This window comes from Cervus elaphus, chromosome 31, assembly GCF_910594005.1.
Source record: "Cervus elaphus chromosome 31, mCerEla1.1, whole genome shotgun sequence".
NCBI lineage: Eukaryota > Metazoa > Chordata > Mammalia > Artiodactyla > Cervidae > Cervus > Cervus elaphus.
In genome coordinates, this window is record NC_057845.1 from 47,511,272 (window position 1) to 47,528,978 (window position 17,707).

General features: G+C 43.3%; 1 protein-coding gene across 1 annotated transcript; it reads right to left on the reverse strand.

Annotated features, from left to right (window-relative positions):
• Positions 1–7,934: 7,934 nt before the first annotated feature.
• LOC122687392 lies at positions 7,935–17,366 on the reverse strand (the record flags this gene model as incomplete). The annotated part of the gene is given in 6 exon segments (XM_043892873.1): positions 7,935–8,978; positions 9,060–12,335; positions 13,331–13,400; positions 15,090–15,197; positions 15,316–15,481; positions 17,273–17,366. Coding segments are annotated over 6 exon segments (4,758 nt in total), but the record flags the coding sequence as incomplete, so codon positions are not given.
• Positions 17,367–17,707: the final 341 nt, after the last annotated feature.

Below are 17,707 nucleotides of genomic sequence, written 5' to 3' on the forward strand. Positions count from 1 at the left end.
TGGCATGGAGGTGATTTTCCTGACCCAGAAACCAAATCAGCATCCCCTGTGGTTCCTGCCTTGCAGGATTCTTTACCACTGATCCACTGGGGAAGCTAAGAAGTCACAGAAGTGAATTTATATATTTAGACATTTTTATCTAACTTATTTAACAATGTACTTTTGAGTATTAAAATATTTTGCAGCATGCAACAGTAAATAGTTCATTCCATTTTATTGCATAGTATTCCATTGTATGGGCTTCCCAGTTGGCACTGGTGGTAAAAAAAAAAAAAACAACAAAACATACCTGCCAATGAAGGAGACATAAAAGACTCACGTTCCATCCCTGGGTCAGAAAGATCCCATGGAGAAGGGAATGTCAACCCACTTCAATATTCTTTCTTGGAAAATTCCATGGACAGGGGAGCCTGGTGGGCTGCAGTCCATGGGTCACAAAGAGTCAAACACAACTGAAGTGACTTAACAGGCATTACACTGCATGGATACACTAAAATATTTTTATCCACTCAGATTAATCACTTGGGATTTTTTTCAGCATATAGCTATTATGAATAAAACTATTAAAATATTTGCATACAGGTGTTTATATATATTTTCCTTCCTTTCTTCTAAATAAATATCTAGGAGAAATGTCACAGGATTGTATGATAATTATACATATAACTTTCCAAGAAGCTTCCAAACTGTTTTCCAAAGTACCTATACCATTTGTATGTATTTTGTTGTGTGTGTGTGTGTGTGTGTATTTTAATATTTATTTCATTGGCTATGCCAGGTCTTAGTTGCAGCAGGCAGGATCTAGCTTCATTGTGCCAAGCAGGATCTTTACTTGCAACATGCGAACTCTTAGTCCTGGCATACGGACTAAGCATATGGACTAAGTCCTGGCATAGTGCCCTAAACAGGAATTGAACCCAGGCTCCCTGCATTGGGAACATGGAGTCTTAGCCACTGGGCTGCCAAGGAAGTCCCTGCATTGTGATTTTAATTCACATTTCTCTGGTGTATAAAGATGTTAATCATATTCCCGTGTGCTTGTTTGCCATTGATATATCTTTGTTAATATTTTGTATTCAACTGTTTTTTTCTTCTATTATCAGTTGTAAAAGCACTTTTAAAAATTATTCTGGACACAGTTCTGTTGCCAAATGTATGTTTTATTTTCAAATATTTTTCCCAATGTGTAGCGTCTGTTTCCATTTTCTTAATGGTATCTCTTAAAGAACTGAAGATTCTAATTTTTATGTGAACTGTACATTATAATAAAGTCTGATTACATTTTTTATATTTGTTGACACCTTCCATGCTCCTCTCATACTGTTCTGCCTTCTGTCCACATCTTGAAAAGCAGGTAAGGAATTTCTGGTGCTTCCCCATTTGGTGCTGGCAGGAAGTTCAAACCAAGTTAACGTAGGCTATGCAGGAGAACGCTCTCCATGTTTCCAACTCTTAAACACAATAAAAACCCCAAACCAGTTGCCCGTTCATGCTTTCTCAATTGAAAGATATCTTAATCTTCCCAGAAAGCCTTATTATGTGATTAATATAATTTTTCATGCCCTCTTGGTACATATGGGTTGTCAAAAATCTTGACATCTGTATCAATTGTCTCTTGGTGCTTTAGCAAATTACCACACCCTCTGTGGCTTAAAACAGCACAAATTTATGATCTTATAGTTCTTTATGTTAGAAGTTTCATTGGACAGAAATTCATGTGTTGGCATGTCTTTATTATTTTATGGATGGTCTAGAAGGAAATTAATTGCTTTGTCTTTTCCAACTTTTAGACACCATGTACAACCCTTAGCTGATGACTCCTTCATCTTTAAACCAGTGGTATAGTGTCTAACTGTTACTATTACATTGGGCCCATCCAGATATTCTAGACAAAAAACCCTCTATTTTAAAGTCAGCTAATGAACAACTTTAATTCCATTTTCAACTAATTCCCCTTTATCATATAACATGACATATTCAGTAGGTCCAGGGCTTAGGCTGTGGACATCCTTGAGAGGCCATTGTTCTCTATACTACATCTGAAACAAATTAGTGCCTCCATAGAGTGACCACAACAAAATGCAGAGTTACAAAGATTTCTTTTTCTACTGTTTTTTTGCAGAAATATAATAGTTTTAACTTTTCTATTTAAATCTGTTTTACATTTTTAATTAATATTGTCAATATGGTTTAAGGTAATGATAGAGATTCAATGATTATGAAGTACATTGATTTATAATTATCTTTTATTACAATTTCTTTGGCATTGGTATTAGGGTAACATGAACGTCCTAAAAAGACTTGGAATGTGTCTTTCTCTCCTTTGTTTTCTGTAACAAGGGGTAGGACTGGTATTTGTCTATTTTATGCATGATATGCATTAATGCATATTAATGCATGATATGCATTATTTAATACAGTGAAGCCTGTTGGGCCTGAAATTTTCATTGTAGGAAGATGTTAACTACAAGATACATAAGTTTCAGTTATTTATTTCTTCTTTAGTGAGCTTTACATATTTAGAAGTATTTTCTGCTTCATAGTTTTAAAGTTGTATTGATATATAATTGTTTATAACACTCATATTATCCATTTAAACTCTGTAGAATTTGTAATAATGTTCCCTTTTTCATTTTAAATAATGATAATTTGAGACTTCTCCATTTCTTGAAAAAGACTGATGAGAAATTTATCACTTGTATTAATCATTTTCAAAAATATATTTTGCTTTTATTCATTTTTTCTACTATTGCCCTGTTTCCTAATTTAATCACTTTTACTTTCTCCTCAATTTTTCTCTCCTTTTTCTGACTCTGTGTTTTCTTTGCTCATCTTTTTTTGTTCCTTGAATTAAAAATTTAGATTACTGGTTTGAGACATTTCTATTTTCTAAAATAAATATTTAAACTACATACTTCTTTCTAATCATTGAACTAGAGCAGTCTGCAACTTTCAAGTTGTTGTGCTTTTATTTTTATTCAGTAAAAAGTATATTTTTCCACTCCAATGGAATGAAATTGATTGATTTGCAAGTGAGAGCTCTACTTTCCAAATGTCTTAGGATTTTTTATATGTCTTTCTATCATTGATTTCTATTTTAATTCTATTATGATCAGAGGTCATGACTTATAGCATTTTAATTCTTTTAAATTTACTAAGGGGTTAGCAACACACCTTTAGTGAGTGTTCTGCTATAATTCTTTAAAAAACATTGTGTTTTTTGTTGCTGATTGTAGCTTTCTGTAAGTGTCAGTTAGGTCAGGTTGACTTGCAGTGTTACTCCAGTTTTCTACATCTTATTGTTATCTGTTCTATCAAATGACAAAAAGAAGAGTGCTGAAGTCTCAAACAATATTTTTTTTCTCTTATCTGAGACTCTTTTAGATTGACTGAGTCTTCTATTTTATCACCATTATTGACTAGTTATTATACATTTTATTTTTTTAGTTATTATACATTTTAATATTATTTTTAAAGTTATTTAGGATTACAATATATATCAGTAACTTCTCACAAAGTACTTTAATTATTATTATAACTCTTTACACATAATGAAAAAAATAGTCTGCAAGAATATTCTTTCATTTCCTCCATCTCATACATTGTATTATTTTTGTCTTCTATGTATATTTTAATACTATGTATATTTTAAATGAGCTTCCTTGGTGGCTCAGACCAAAGATATTTCTATTTTTTACTTACAGTGATATCACTTAAGAAGATTAAAAATTCCCCATGCTCATTTTTCCTATAAATTCAAATTTTCATCTATTCTGTTATTTCTACCTAAAGATCTCTTAATATCTGTTTTAGTATATGAGTGCTGGTGATGAATCTTCTCCCTCTTTTTAAAAATCTTTATTTTGCTTTCACTTGTGAAGGATAGTTTTATATGGCATAATAATTCTAAAATAATCTTTTTTCCTTTGAGTACTTTAAAATGTCTCACTATTGCCATTTGACATAGTTTTTGGCAATATTTTCAATATACTGTCTGCAATATTACTTTTTCTTTCACTTCACTTGTGATTTTCTCTTTATGTTGGTTTTTCAGCAACTGGAAAGTTATGTGAACATGTTATCTGTTTGTTTTGTTATTTTAATTCTTACTATTTTTCCTACTTGGGGTTTTCTGAGATTCTTTCCCTTCATTGCAAATAGATGGGGAAACAACAGAAACAGTGAGAGACTTTATTTTCCTGGGCTCCAAAATCACTACATATGGTAACTGCAGCCATGAAATTAAAAGATGTTTGCTCCTTGGAAGAAAAGCCATGACAAACCTAGACATTAAAAAGCAATGCTTTTTCCAGGAGTTATGTATGGATGTGAGAGTTGGACTATAAAGAAACCTGAGCACTGAAGAATTGATGCTCTTGAACTGTGGTGTTGGAGAAGACTCTTGAGAGTCCTGAAAGGTTCTTGCTGAACGATAAGACGCGGGATTCTTGGCCTCCGGAGGAGACAAATTCAATCCGGGGCCAGAGACGAGGCTGGATCGCTCAGAGCTTTTGTGTAATAAAGTTTTACTAAAGTATAAAAGAGATAGGGAAAGCTTCTGACATAGGCATCAGAAGGGGGCAAAAGAGTACCCCCCTCCTAGTCTTTAGCTGTATGTTATATAGTCACTCACAGTCTGTTAATGAAATGAAAGGAATGTCATAAAATTTAGAATGGCATCAGATAATTCATCCCAGGCCATAAAACGATTGACTTGAATCTTTTAGAAGGGCAGAATACCAACAAATAGTTCCGTTTACATAGATTAGGAGAACAATACCTGAGGAATTAAGTTAGGCCGTTTAGCGGAACCAACTTGAAGATTGAGTCTGGGGTTCATTAACATAGCTTAAGACCACATTTCCATACGAAAAAGGCATGTATTGGTTAACTCAAAGTTTGAGAGTGGTTAGCTTTAGGTGAGACCAGGTGTCATGGCAACACAGAATGTTAAGAGAAACCTCCTTTTAAATTTGTATAGAGAATGAAAAACAGATCGCTGGTTTGTTTCTTCTTGCCATTTAAGAGAGATAAAAATGTCTGGCACTTACAGCCTCTTTCCTCCATTTGGAGACCCCTGGCCTTCCTGCCTGTTACCCTCTCAGTCCCTTGGACTGCAAGGAGGTCAAACAAGTCAATCGTAAATGAAATCAGTCCTGAACATCATTGGAAGGACTGATGCTGAAGCTGAAACTTCAATACTTTGACCACCTGATGTGAAGAACCAACTCATTGGAAAAGATCCTAATGCTGGAAAAGATTGAAGGCAGGAGGAGAAGGGGACCACAGAGGATGAGATGGTTGGATGGCATCACTGACTCAATAGACATGAGTTTGAGCAAGCTCCGGGAGTTGGTGATGGACAGGGAAGCCTGGTGTGCTGCAGTCCATGGGAATGCAAAGAGTTGGGCACGACTGAGTGACTGAACTGAACTGAGCTTCTTTAATCTGTACCTTTTAAAATTTGTCTTTAATGTTGGAAAATTCTTACACAGGATCTCTTTCAATATTTTCTTTTATTGTTCTTTCACTCTTCTTTTAAGGGTAGCAATTAAAGACATTTCAGTGTTATGCCCGATGTCCGAATCCCCGAGCGGGAAGAGAGAAGGCTTCCAAGACAATGCAACTCGCAAAAAAGGGAAGTTTATTACTGTCTCGAGCCAGGGCTTTCTGCCACAAACATCACAGTGGTGCAGGGTCAGAAAAGCCCTGGCTCAAGCTTGGTACACAAATTTATAAGATATGCAAAAGCGGTTAGTAGCTGGCTTAAGCGGATTGGTTACATGTTTGCAAAGTAATTCTATCGGTACAGACTTTCGCGGGCTTTTCAGCTCTCCCTTTGTTCTTACTGGGCGCATATTGATTGGCTGGCTCCAGGTTACCTGATGGGGGTAGGGAATCTTACCATTTCGGGGGAAGCTAAAACTTAGGTCCAGGCCGCCCGTCACGGTATTAACTCTGGCAGCCTCACATTCCCCCCTGTCTTCTTGTTCCTGTAGAGGAATCCTTCTCTTCATCCTGAGCTACCATCTGATATTGCTGCCTCAATACCATAATCTGAATGGTATTTAGACGTTCTTTAATAAATGACATTAGCCGGTTTAAAATACAAGGGCCAAATGTGAGTGTTAATAATAGCACTATAAGCGGGCCCAGGAGGGTGGAAACTAAGGTGGTCAGCCAGGGGGAGCGTTGAAACCAAGACTCAAACCATCCCTGCTGGGCCTCCCGTTCCCTCTTTCGTTGCGCCAGCCCTTCTCTTACTTTTGCCATAGATTCTCTTACCACTCCTGTATGGTCTGCATAGAAACAACATTCTTCTCCCAGAGCCGCGCAGACCCCACCCTGTTGGAGAAAAATCAAGTCCAATCCTCTCCTATTCTGCAAGACCACCTCAGACAAGGAAGTCAGAGACTTCTCTAAGTGGCTGATTGATTCTTCTATGCGAGTTATATCTTCATCTATGGCGGCTCGTAGGGAAGAAAACCCTTGGCCTTGCAGAGATAGTGAAGCTATTCCTGTCCCTGCTCCTGCCAGCCCAAGACTGAACAAGGCTGCCATGGTGATCGCACTGATTGGCTCTCTCTTTTGTCTTGGCAATTCTCGGTCCCAATGTGAGTACATAACCTCTTCAGAGTGGTATAAGATTTTTGGCATTACAGCAACCAGAACACAGAATTCTTGACTCTGGTTAAAAACCTTCACATTTAAACATGGGGTTAGCCCAGTATGTGAACAAATCCACCAGCCCCCAACCTCTGGCACAATCCAATTTTTGCCATATAAGCGTAGGTTACTAATAGTCCGGGCACAGAGGGAAGTTTTATCACGTGGCACTGTGCCCAAACAGAGTCCCTGTCCCCAAACTTCATTCATTGTGAGGCCAACCTTGCGTTCTTCCCATCGGCATGGGGGTGGGTTCTGGCCTGAAGATAAGTAGTAAGAGACATTGAGGCCTATGGCCTCATAGAAGGGGGGGTGAAGATTATAACAAAGCCAACAGGACTGGGTTGCATTAGGGTTGGTATGGTTTAAGACCGTAAAGGCTGCATTCACTAAGGCCCATAGGGGGTCCTGAATTGCTGAGCTAATGGTAACAGCCAGAGGGCCAGGGGTTTCTGTCAGTTTGCCTCTGAGGCTAGGGGTAGAGGAGATGTTAAATGTTCCTGGCAAGCTTGGTCTGAAGGGGGTTGGCTTGGGGGTCGCCTTGTGCCCCTGTAATGCTTTGACCAGATTGGGACCTAAACTATGTACCTGCACCGGCTCAATAACCTGTTTAATGATTAAAAGCTCGCCTGGGTAGGGGCCGGGCCAATTTACGTGGAGCTGAAAACCCCAAGTCAGTCCTGAGGTCCAGCGGTTTTCTTTCTTCACCCGTTCCTGGTTAAATCGTACTCGTACCTGAGGCCCCTGGTGTCTACGGTCCTTGAAGGTGAAGCTAACTAGATCTCTGTTTCCGACATCCCACCTCTGGGGTCCATCACAAGAGGTCACACAACTCCAGCTCCTGCAATAATAGCTTTCTATGCCACCACAGGTTTTCCAGTTATTTTTTATATAGCCCGGGCAAGCCCAAAACCCCAACCTATGGTTTTTTATCCCATCCCTATAGTACTTATCATGGAGACCGTCCTGCTTTGCGAAGAGGCTTGAGAGGTCGAAGTTCAGGTCCGGCCACCAGGTGTTTGGAGGGTGGATTCCTGAGGTCTCATTGAGCAGCTCATGAGTTTGCCCGTCGTTGAGTTTCCATGTGATCTTAGCAGGTTGATGGGGGTTATGACTGGTCGCTCCTGGGTCGATGAGAGCTGCCATCAGCAGGAGAATTAGGAGGTCTCCCAGCGGACAAGTTTCAGTTTCAAAGGATTTGACGGGTGAGGACTCGCTTTCCATTCTGCTCGCGCTTTTTCCTGTTCTTCCGATGTGGCTTGCCGCACGTGATTGCAATGAACCCAGGGTCCAATCCCGTCGACCTTGACAGCGGTAGGAGTGGTAAGGAGAACAACATAAGGGCCTTTCCATCTAGGTTCTAATACTTTAGATTGGTGTCGTTTTACCCAAACCCAATCACCTGGGCCAATATTATGTGAGGGGAGGGCCCTCTTGTTTTGGCCCTCATGTATCTCTCGAATCAATTTCCAAACATGGTTATGCACCTTACTTAATGCTATCAGAGTTTGCTGGAATTGTCCCAAAGTAGGGGGTGGCAGATATTTTCCTTTGAAAATAGGATACACAGGAGGGGGTCTTCCATACAGAATCTCAAAAGGAGTAAGATTCAGCTTATAAGGGGTGTTACGTGCCCGAAAGAGTGCAAAGGGGAGGAGGGTCACCCAGTCCCCGCCAGTCTCTATTGCCAACTTTGTCAAAGTTTCTTTTAGGGTCCGATTCATTCTCTCAACCTGTCCTGAGCTCTGGGGATTATATTCGCAATGTAACTTCCATTTCGTCCCCAGAGCTTGGGCCAGCCCTTGTACAATCTGGCTCACAAAGGCAGGTCCATTATCAGAGCCCATAGTCACTGGCAGCCCATACCTAGGCACTATCTCCTCTAAGATCTTTTTAGCAACCACTATTGCTGTCTCTCCCTTAGTGGGGAAAGCTTCTACCCACCCCGAGAAGGTATCTACCAGTACCAACAGATAGCGGTACCCATACTTGCCTGGCCTTACCTCGGTGAAATCTATCTCCCAATGTTGCCCTGGCTTTTCCCCTCGGTACCTCGTTCCCGAGTGCTGCTTCTTCTCTGCCCTCATCAGCTGGCACGCTTTGCAGGCTTGAATTATCTCTCGTACAGTTACATTTTGACGAGGGAACCTCAGGCAGGCCATCTGGAGAAGTGTTAGGGTCTTTTTTTCTCCCAAGTGTGTAGTTGTGTGCAGGTGTTCACACAGGTGACGACCCAGGGAGGCAGGCAAGATCAGGTTGTTGTTTTGGTCTCGGTACCATCCATCTTGGTCATCTTTCTGGAGGGTGGTATCCTTGTTGATCCAGGCGAGATCGGGGAGGGAATATTCGGGAACTGGTGGCAAGGTCCCCATACCAGGGGGTGGAAGTCCCACGGCTAATATGGGGGCGGCATAGTCCCGGCTAGCCGCTTCTCGAGCGGCCGCATCAGCAGCACGATTGCCCAGCGCCTTAGGGTCTTCTCCCTTCTGGTGACCGGGGACATGTACTATAGCTACTGCCCGGGGTAGTTGGACAGCTTCCAAGAGCCTGCGAATCTCAGGCAGATTTTTGACCTCTTTTCCCTCAGCTGTCCGAAATCCCCTTTCTTGGTATATGGGACCTTGAATATGGGCAGTGCTGAAAGCATATCGGCTGTCAGTAAAAATGGTGACTCTCTTCCCTTTGGCTTGCTCCAGAGCCTGTATTAGGGCAATCAATTCTGCTTTTTGTGCAGAAGTGTTTGGGGGTAGTGTCTCAGCCCATATCGTCTGCCCTGAATCATCAACTATGGCTGCTCCCGCCTTCCTTTGCCCATCTTTTACATAACTGCTCCCATCGGTGAACCATACTAGCTCACTGTTGCTTAGGGGTACATCAGTTAAGTCTTTTCGTGCCGCCAGGGCCTCAGCCAGTATCTCACTGCAATCATGGAGAGGGCTGTCCTTCTCTGGATTGGGTAGGAGCGTGGCCGGATTTAGGAAGCAAGGGGTCTGAAAACGCACCCGTGGGGCATCGAGCAGCAAGGCCTGGTAGTGTGTCAAGCGGGCATTGGAGATCCACTTACCCGGCGGCTGCTTTAAAACCCCTTCCACGGCGTGGGGGGTGTAAACCGAGAGTTGCTGTCCATACGTCAACTTGTCAGCGTCGCGGACAAGGAGGGCTGTAGCTGCAATGATGCGAAGGCAAGGGGGCCACCCAGCGGCCACCGGGTCTAATCGCTTCGAAAGGTATGCTACCGGCCGCTTCCATGGTCCCCATTGTTGAGTCAAGACCCCCTTTCCTATTCCTTGCTTTTCATCTATAAACAGCTGGAATGGCTTATTTGGGTTAGGCAGGGCAAGGGCTGGGGCTTCTAGTAGGGCCCGTCTGAGTGTCTGGAAAGCCTGTTTCATTGGCTCAGTCCAAGTCCACTTTGGGGTCTCTTTACTTCCCTCATATAAGGGCCGGGCCTTCTCAGCAAACCCCATAATCCACAGTCTGCAATATCCAACAGTCCCCAGAAACTCTCTCACCTGGCGGGGGTTTTTGGGCTCTGGTATCTGCAATATTGTTTCTTTCATGGCCTGGGTTAGCCACCTTTGCCCCTGCCTGATCTTATACCCCAAATAGGTGACCTCTTGCTGGGCTATTTGTGCCTTCTTTGCGCTAGCGCGATACCCCAAGATGCCTAGGGTCTGTAATAGGTCCCCAGTGGCACGGCTGCAAGCTTCCTCTGTGGTTCCAGCCAACATAAGGTCATCTACATATTGTAGCAGAATGACCTCTGGGTGGCAAGCCCGATATTCGTAGAGGTCCTCACTCAGAGCCTCATTAAACAAGGTAGGGGAGTTCTTGAACCCCTGTGGGAGGCGGGTCCAAGTTAATTGTACTACTGGTTGGCCCTCCTCCTCAGTCCACTCAAAGGCAAATATCTCTTGGCTCTGGACTGCCAGGGGTAGGCTGAAAAAGGCATCCTTCAAGTCCAGCACAGTGTACCAAGTGTACTCAGGCAGTAAACTGCTCAGGAGGGTATACGGGTTAGGGACAGTTGGGTGTATGTCACTCACCCGTTTGTTGACTTCTCGCAGGTCTTGGACTGGTCTGTAATCTGTCCCCCCTAGCTTCTTCACCGGCAGTAAGGGGGTGTTCCAAGGGGATCGGCATCGCCTGAGAATTCCGGCCTCCATGAGCCGTCGAATGTGGGGAGTGATCCCCCGCCGAGCTTCTTGGCTCATAGGGTACTGTCTCACCCTCACAGGAACTGCCTCGGCCTTTAGCTCGATGACGACCGGATGTCTCTGTTTAGCTAGTCCCATTCCTGCTGTTTCTGCCCAGGCCAATGGATATTTATGGACCCACGGTTGTACATCTAGTGCTATGGTCTCTGAGGGCTTAGGCGCAAAAAGTCTGTATTCATCCCTTAAGGCTAGGGACAAGACATGTATCGGTTGTCCAAGTCCATCCGTGACTGACATTCCCCCTGGGTCAAAATGGATCTGAGCATTAACCTTAGTCAACAAGTCTCTTCCAAGTAGAGGGGCTGGGCATTCTGGTATCACCAAAAACGAATGGGACACCTGGTGGGTCCCTAGATTTACTTTCCGTTCTGTGGTCCAACAATATCTTTTTGTCCCCGTGGCTCCTTGCACTAAGCTGGCTTTCTTAGACATTGGTCCCAGTTTTTGATTTAAAACAGAGTGTTGGGCGCCAGTATCCACCATGAAGCCAACGGGTTTCCCCTCCACATGTATGGTTACCCAGGACTCGGGGAGGGGTGCCGAGTCTCGACTCCCCTAGTCACTGTCTTCCCCCGCATATAGAACTCGAGTTCCGGGGGGGATTTTCTCTCTCTGGGTCATTCCTCTCCTTGAGTCCCTCTTAGGGCACTCGTTTTTCCAGTGCCCCTGTTCTTTGCAGTAGGCGCACTGATCCTTCTTTAGGGCCTGCCTTTTTGGTTTTTCTTTTTCTCCCGTCCGGGGGTCTCGAGGTTCCCTCAATTCTGTTCCGGCCTTTAACCCCGCAAAAAGAATCTGGGCTAGCTCCTTCTGGTTCTTCCGGTTTTCCCTCGCCCTATGTTCCCTCTCTTCTTTCCTGATCTTTTCCGCTAATTCCCTTTCCTCCCGCCGAATTCGCTCTTCCCTTTCTTCTGGGGTCTCCCTATTATTAAATACCTTTTCAGCTACTTTCAGTAAATCCTGTATTGTCTGTTCTCCCAATCCCTCTACCTTTTGTAATTTCTTCCTAATATCTGGGGCTGCCTGATTCACAAACGCTAACAAAACTGCAGCGCGTGACTCCTCAGCCTGGGGGTCCATAGGTGTATATTGCCTGAAAGCTTCCATCAGCCTCTCTAGGAAGGCTGCCGGGCTTTCAGTGGGCTCTTGCCTTACTAAATTTACCTTTGCCAGATTTGTCGGCTTTCTTGCTGCAGCCCGCAGGCCAGCCATTAGAGTCTGGCGGTACACTCGGAGACGCTCCCTACCTTCCACCCGCTCAAAATCCCAGTTAGGCCGCAACAGAGGAAACCCCTCGTCCACAAGATGAGGCTGGGCGGTTGGCCTCCCGTCGACCCCTGGTACCCGTTTCCGCGCCTCTGCCAGAATTCGCTCCCGTTCTTCCGTGGTGAAGAGCACCTGCAACAGCTGCTGACAATCATCCCAGGTGGGATTATGAGTAAACAAAATGGAATCTAAGAGGTCAATGAGGCCTTGGGGCTTCTCTGAGAAAGGAGGGTTTTGGGTCTTCCAATTGTACAGGTCACTCGTGGAAAAGGGCCAGTACTGATAGGTTCGCTCTCCGTCCGGGTTAGTTGGTCCCACTCGGACGGGGAGCGCCTGAACAGTGGATGAAGGTAACTCTGGGTCCCCAGGGTCTTGCTTACCCCTATCTCCCTTAGTTTTCCCCCGGGTCCCCAATGCCGGTCCCCCCTCACGGTCGGTTCCCGTTGGCCCTCTTAATCCTCTCGATTCACCTGTGGGAGCTTCTCTCCTCGGAGGGGATTGCAAGGAGGGCACATATGGCGGAGGCCTTATCTCCGTTTCTAGATCTATCAGGTTTGGATAAGATGATTCCTGAAGGACTGGTTTTGGGTCCTCTTTCTTTTTGGTTTCCTCCGGGGGGGTCTCCATCACCAGGACCTGTGAACTGGAGGAACTAGGAAGTTTGTAAACAAAAGGTTTTAACCATTTAGGCGGATTTTCTACTAGATCCTGCCAGACCATGACATAGGGGACTTGACTCGGATGGCCCCAGGGATCAGGAGCCATAATCTTCTCCTTCACAGCCTGTATGATGGACGGTTGAAAGGTGCCTTCCGGAGGCCATCCAACCTGAAAGGCGGGCCACTCTGCAGAACAAAGAGTTATTAATTTACCTTTTTTGACTAGCAAAGACAAGTCATGGGCCCTGGCCCTGACATCCGAAAAATGGTCAGTCATGAGAGAAAGTGGGGTAGATTCTCCCTGCCCCATGGTCAAAGAATAAACGGTAAGGAAGAGAGAGAATAAGTCAGAAGTGAGAAAGAACGATGCACCAGAAGAGAACGAGACTAGAGACAATGCCGGCACACACACACAAAAACACGGAGAGCCAAAGACAAACACACGGACAAACAAACGTCGGCCGACGACACAGCGCTGGGTTTTCGGGCCCCCTGAATTTTCTTGCCTCCCGGTAGCAGATTCACCTTACCGAATGACGTCCGCTGTTCACCAGGCTCGGGGTCGGGAGAGGAACTTTCCTTCCCGCGGAGTCGGCTGCCCCCCAGCGCGTCCGCTGGCCTTGGCCTTACGCCGGCTTGGCTCCCCCTTTATAAAGAGCCTTCTCGCGGAGTCGGCTGCCCCCCAGCGCGTCCGCTGGCCTTGGCCTTACGCTGGCTTGCTCCCCCTTTATAAAAAAACCTTCTCGCGGAGTCGGCTGCCCCCCAGCGCGTCCGCTGGCCTTGGCCTTACGCCGGCTTGCTCCCCCTGCTTCCTGAGCACCGGTGTTATTATTTATCCTTCCCCTTTGTCCTGTAAGCGTTCTCTTCTCCCTGTCAAGGGATCCCGGACGAGCCCCCAAATGTTATGCCCGATGTCCGAATCCCCGAGCGGGAAGAGAGAAGGCTTCCAAGACAATGCAACTCGCAAAAAAGGGAAGTTTATTACTGTCTCGAGCCAGGGCTTTCTGCCACAAACATCACAGTGGTGCAGGGTCAGAAAAGCCCTGGCTCAAGCTTGGTACACAAATTTATAAGATATGCAAAAGCGGTTAGTAGCTGGCTTAAGCGGATTGGTTACATGTTTGCAAAGTAATTCTATCGGTACAGACTTTCGCGGGCTTTTCAGCTCTCCCTTTGTTCTTACTGGGCGCATATTGATTGGCTGGCTCCAGGTTACCTGATGGGGGTAGGGAATCTTACCATTTCGGGGGAAGCTAAAACTTAGGTCCAGGCCGCCCGTCACGGTATTAACTCTGGCAGCCTCACATTCAGACTGTTTGATTCTGTCTTGATCCTCTGATTTTTTGTTTGTTTTTTTTCCCCACTTTTTGGTTTGTGTATTTCTGTTTAAATTATTCCTACTGACCTATATTCAAGATAACTAATTCTTTCCTCTATTATGTAATTATAAAAATAACCCTTAAAGACAGACTTTTCACTAGATTGTTTAAATGTATTAATCACGGCTGTTTTAAAACCCCTTCCTAATAGTTCTACCATCTGTGTCATTTCTGAATGTAATTTCTTGACACTGTTTTCCTTTGATAATACACAATTTTTTTCGTATATGTTTCATAATGTTTTGGTTAATTGTCAAACATTATTTATAAAGAAAAGTGTAGTTTCCTAAGCAAATGCTGTTGTTGTTCAGTCACTAAGTCAAATCCGATTCTTTGCAACCCCTTGAACCACAGCATGCCAGGCCCCTCTCTCCTCCACTATCTCCTGCAGTTTGCTCAAACTCATGTCCATTGAGACAGTGATGCTATCTAACCATCTCATCCTCTGCCGCCTCCTTCTCCTTTCACCTTCAGTCTCTTCCAGGATCAGAGTCTTTTCCAATGAGTTAGCTCTTGGCATCAGGTGGCCAAAATATTGGAACTTCAGCATCAGTCCTTCCAGTGAATATTCAGGGTTGATTTCCTTTAGGATTGATTGGCCTGACCTCCTTGCAGTCCACAAGACTCTCAAGTCTTCTCCAACACAGCAATTTGAAAGTGTCTATTCTTCAGTGCTCAGCCTTCTTTATGATCCAAATCTCAGATTGGTACATGACCACTAGAAAAACCACAGCTTTGCCTATATGGACCTTTGTTGGGAAAGTGATGTCTCTGCTTTTTAATATGCTGTCTAGGAAATAATAGTTATGTCCAAAAGTGGACCCTTTTCTCGTATCAGGCCATTAGCATGGTGAGTTGAATCAATATATTCTGGATGGGATTTGTTTTGCTGTTGCTATGGTTACCTTAAGTGCAGGATAATTGTCAGTCTCTGCAGTGCTGGGCTGCCACTGTATCCTGGCACTCGGCGGGAGGACTGCTGGGTAGGAGGGTTGTCAAGAGGCCATGAACACCTGGGGGGGAGAAAGAGAGGAGTTTTTCAAAGTTCTTGTAAATGAATTTTTCAGCTTGGATTCAACCAGTGCTCAGAGGGTGAATGGAGTTCTCCAGAACCTCATGACTGAGTCTCACATGTTGACGTTCCTGAATGCTTGTACCATTGGAAGGAGAGCTAACAAATCTGCCACCTCTGCTATTTCTGTCAGGTTGCTGATAGAATCTTGGGTGAAGAGAAATTGTCGTTGAATTAGACATCGCTTTTTGTGGGTTTCCCATATGGTGCTAGTTAAGAACTCACCTGACAACACAGGAGACATAAGAGATGTGGGTTCAATCCCGGGGTTGGGAGGTTCCCCTAGAGGAGGGCGTGGCAGCCACTCTAGTATTGTTGCCTGGAGAATCCCATGCACAGAGGAGCCTGGCGGGCTGTGGTTCACAGGGTCAGAAAGACTTGGACATGACGGAAGCCACTTAGCAAGGCACAGCATCCGTTTTTGTCTAGGTCTCCCAACTTTTTACACTGTTATAGCAGCCCACACTTGGCTTTTAAAAATGTGCTAAGACTTCATATCATTCCCCTCTTTTTATGGTTTCCACTTCTTCCTATTTTTCTACTAACGTTGAGTCATTCTGTGTGTCTCCATCTCTCTTCAGAGGGGTTTGGTACTCCCAGCAATTGAATTCATCCAGTTATTTTGCAACCTTAATTCCTAGGCTCACAGTATGTCATTTTATAGATTATTCAGTTTTTTCTTTCTTTCTTTAGTGTATGACATTCAGTTGTGGCTTTCTTCATTTTAAGCAGAAATGCAACCTGGCATATTGCTGTTTAAAGTTCCTTTTGGTGTTAACATTTGAATCCACATATGGAAAAAAGATCTTGTAAATTAAAGTTTTGATGGTATTCTATGGCCTCACTGTATGACTAAAATCATGTTTTCTTCTCAAATAATGATGGGACAATTTTCTTTAAAATGAGAAAAGCTGAGCTCAGGGCTGATTGGATTTTATTCATTATTCTCATTTAATTATTAACCCAATCCCTTGAGGAAGTTGTATTATGATCTCCATTTATCTAAAAACTTGTAAAATACCCACATGTACACAGCTGGAATGTCGCAGAAAAGGAGTCCAAATATATGATTTCAGACCTGTACTCTTAACCACTATGTAATAAGAAGTCCCCATTTGATAAATGGGGAAAAGTGGAAAAATCTTTTCCTGTGGAAAAGTCACACACTTCTGCTTCTTTTTGTAAGTTATGACAGAGCTGAAAGTACAGATTTCTGAAATATGTGATCACACTAGGTCTTTCCACCAGGCCTCCATAAAAATGTGAACCCACTCAATTTTCAGTTATGAAAACAAGGCTTGTTCATGTGTTTGTATTCCTCCTTTTAATGGGACTCCTGCCACAAGTTTCAGGTTCGTACCAGATGGTTGTAAATTGAAAAACAAATAAAAAGAGAAATAAAATACCCTTATTCCTCTGCTCCCTAGCCACAGGTATCCAATAAAAACAACAGAGAGCAGATTAGTTCTGATAATTAATAGACTATTTTATCAGCTAGCATGTTAGCTTAAGAAAAATCTAACAAAAATATTTTGTGCAGTATTAAAGAGTGAATGTCTTTTTTTATAAAGTAAGGGAAAAGAATTTCCAAACAAAGGTGGGTTTTAAAAAAATATGTTTTTAGAAATGAAATAGCTTATGTCAGTTAAGTTCTAAACACCTCATTGGTACTGGAGGTTGCCTGGAAATGGTGATAGTGGAAGAGGAATTTTACTGAACCGTAAAAAATATGTCAAATGGTTGAACTCTCTCTTTGACCTGTTCTTCAGCCTTGTCTGCTTACTTTTTTCATTACATTTAAGAATTTACAAAAGAAGAAGCAGAATCAATCTCCAAAAATGTCAGAGGAAAATGGACTTGTCTTCATTCCTTTTGCAAATAGTCTCCCTTATTATGAGGAAGAAAAGCCATTCTGACATAAAAAGTGAAGATTGTGCTCACGGAACCTCTCTTCTTTATTCAATCTCATCTCTCTTCCTCTGTCTACCTTGTCATATTTCGTAGTCATTCCCTTACCTTTTCTCATTAAGCTTTTTACCTTTTTCAGATCCTTCCCATTCTTCTTAACTGTGTCTCCTTCATTCCTTTCACAAAATATATCATATTTCATTTTTGCACAATATGTGTTTTCTTTTTTCTTCACTGTGACACTAATTCCTTACTTCTAAATTGAGTAATAGGAAATTGAATCGCTACCTATTTCCTTCTGGTCTAAGTGAAATAGACAAAAATCAATAACTGGAGACAGGTCAATCAAAGGCCTTGTAAGAGGACATTGATCAGTGAAACAGCTGGTCTGTGTGTGCGTGTGTGTGTGTGAGGTGTAGACTGATGATTCTGTGTGTATATATGGTGTTTGTTTGTGCATGTGTTTATATGTGCTGTGAGTGTGATGGTAAAAATATCCAATGTATAGATAACTCATGTTAAGCTTTGCAAAACCTAGTAACT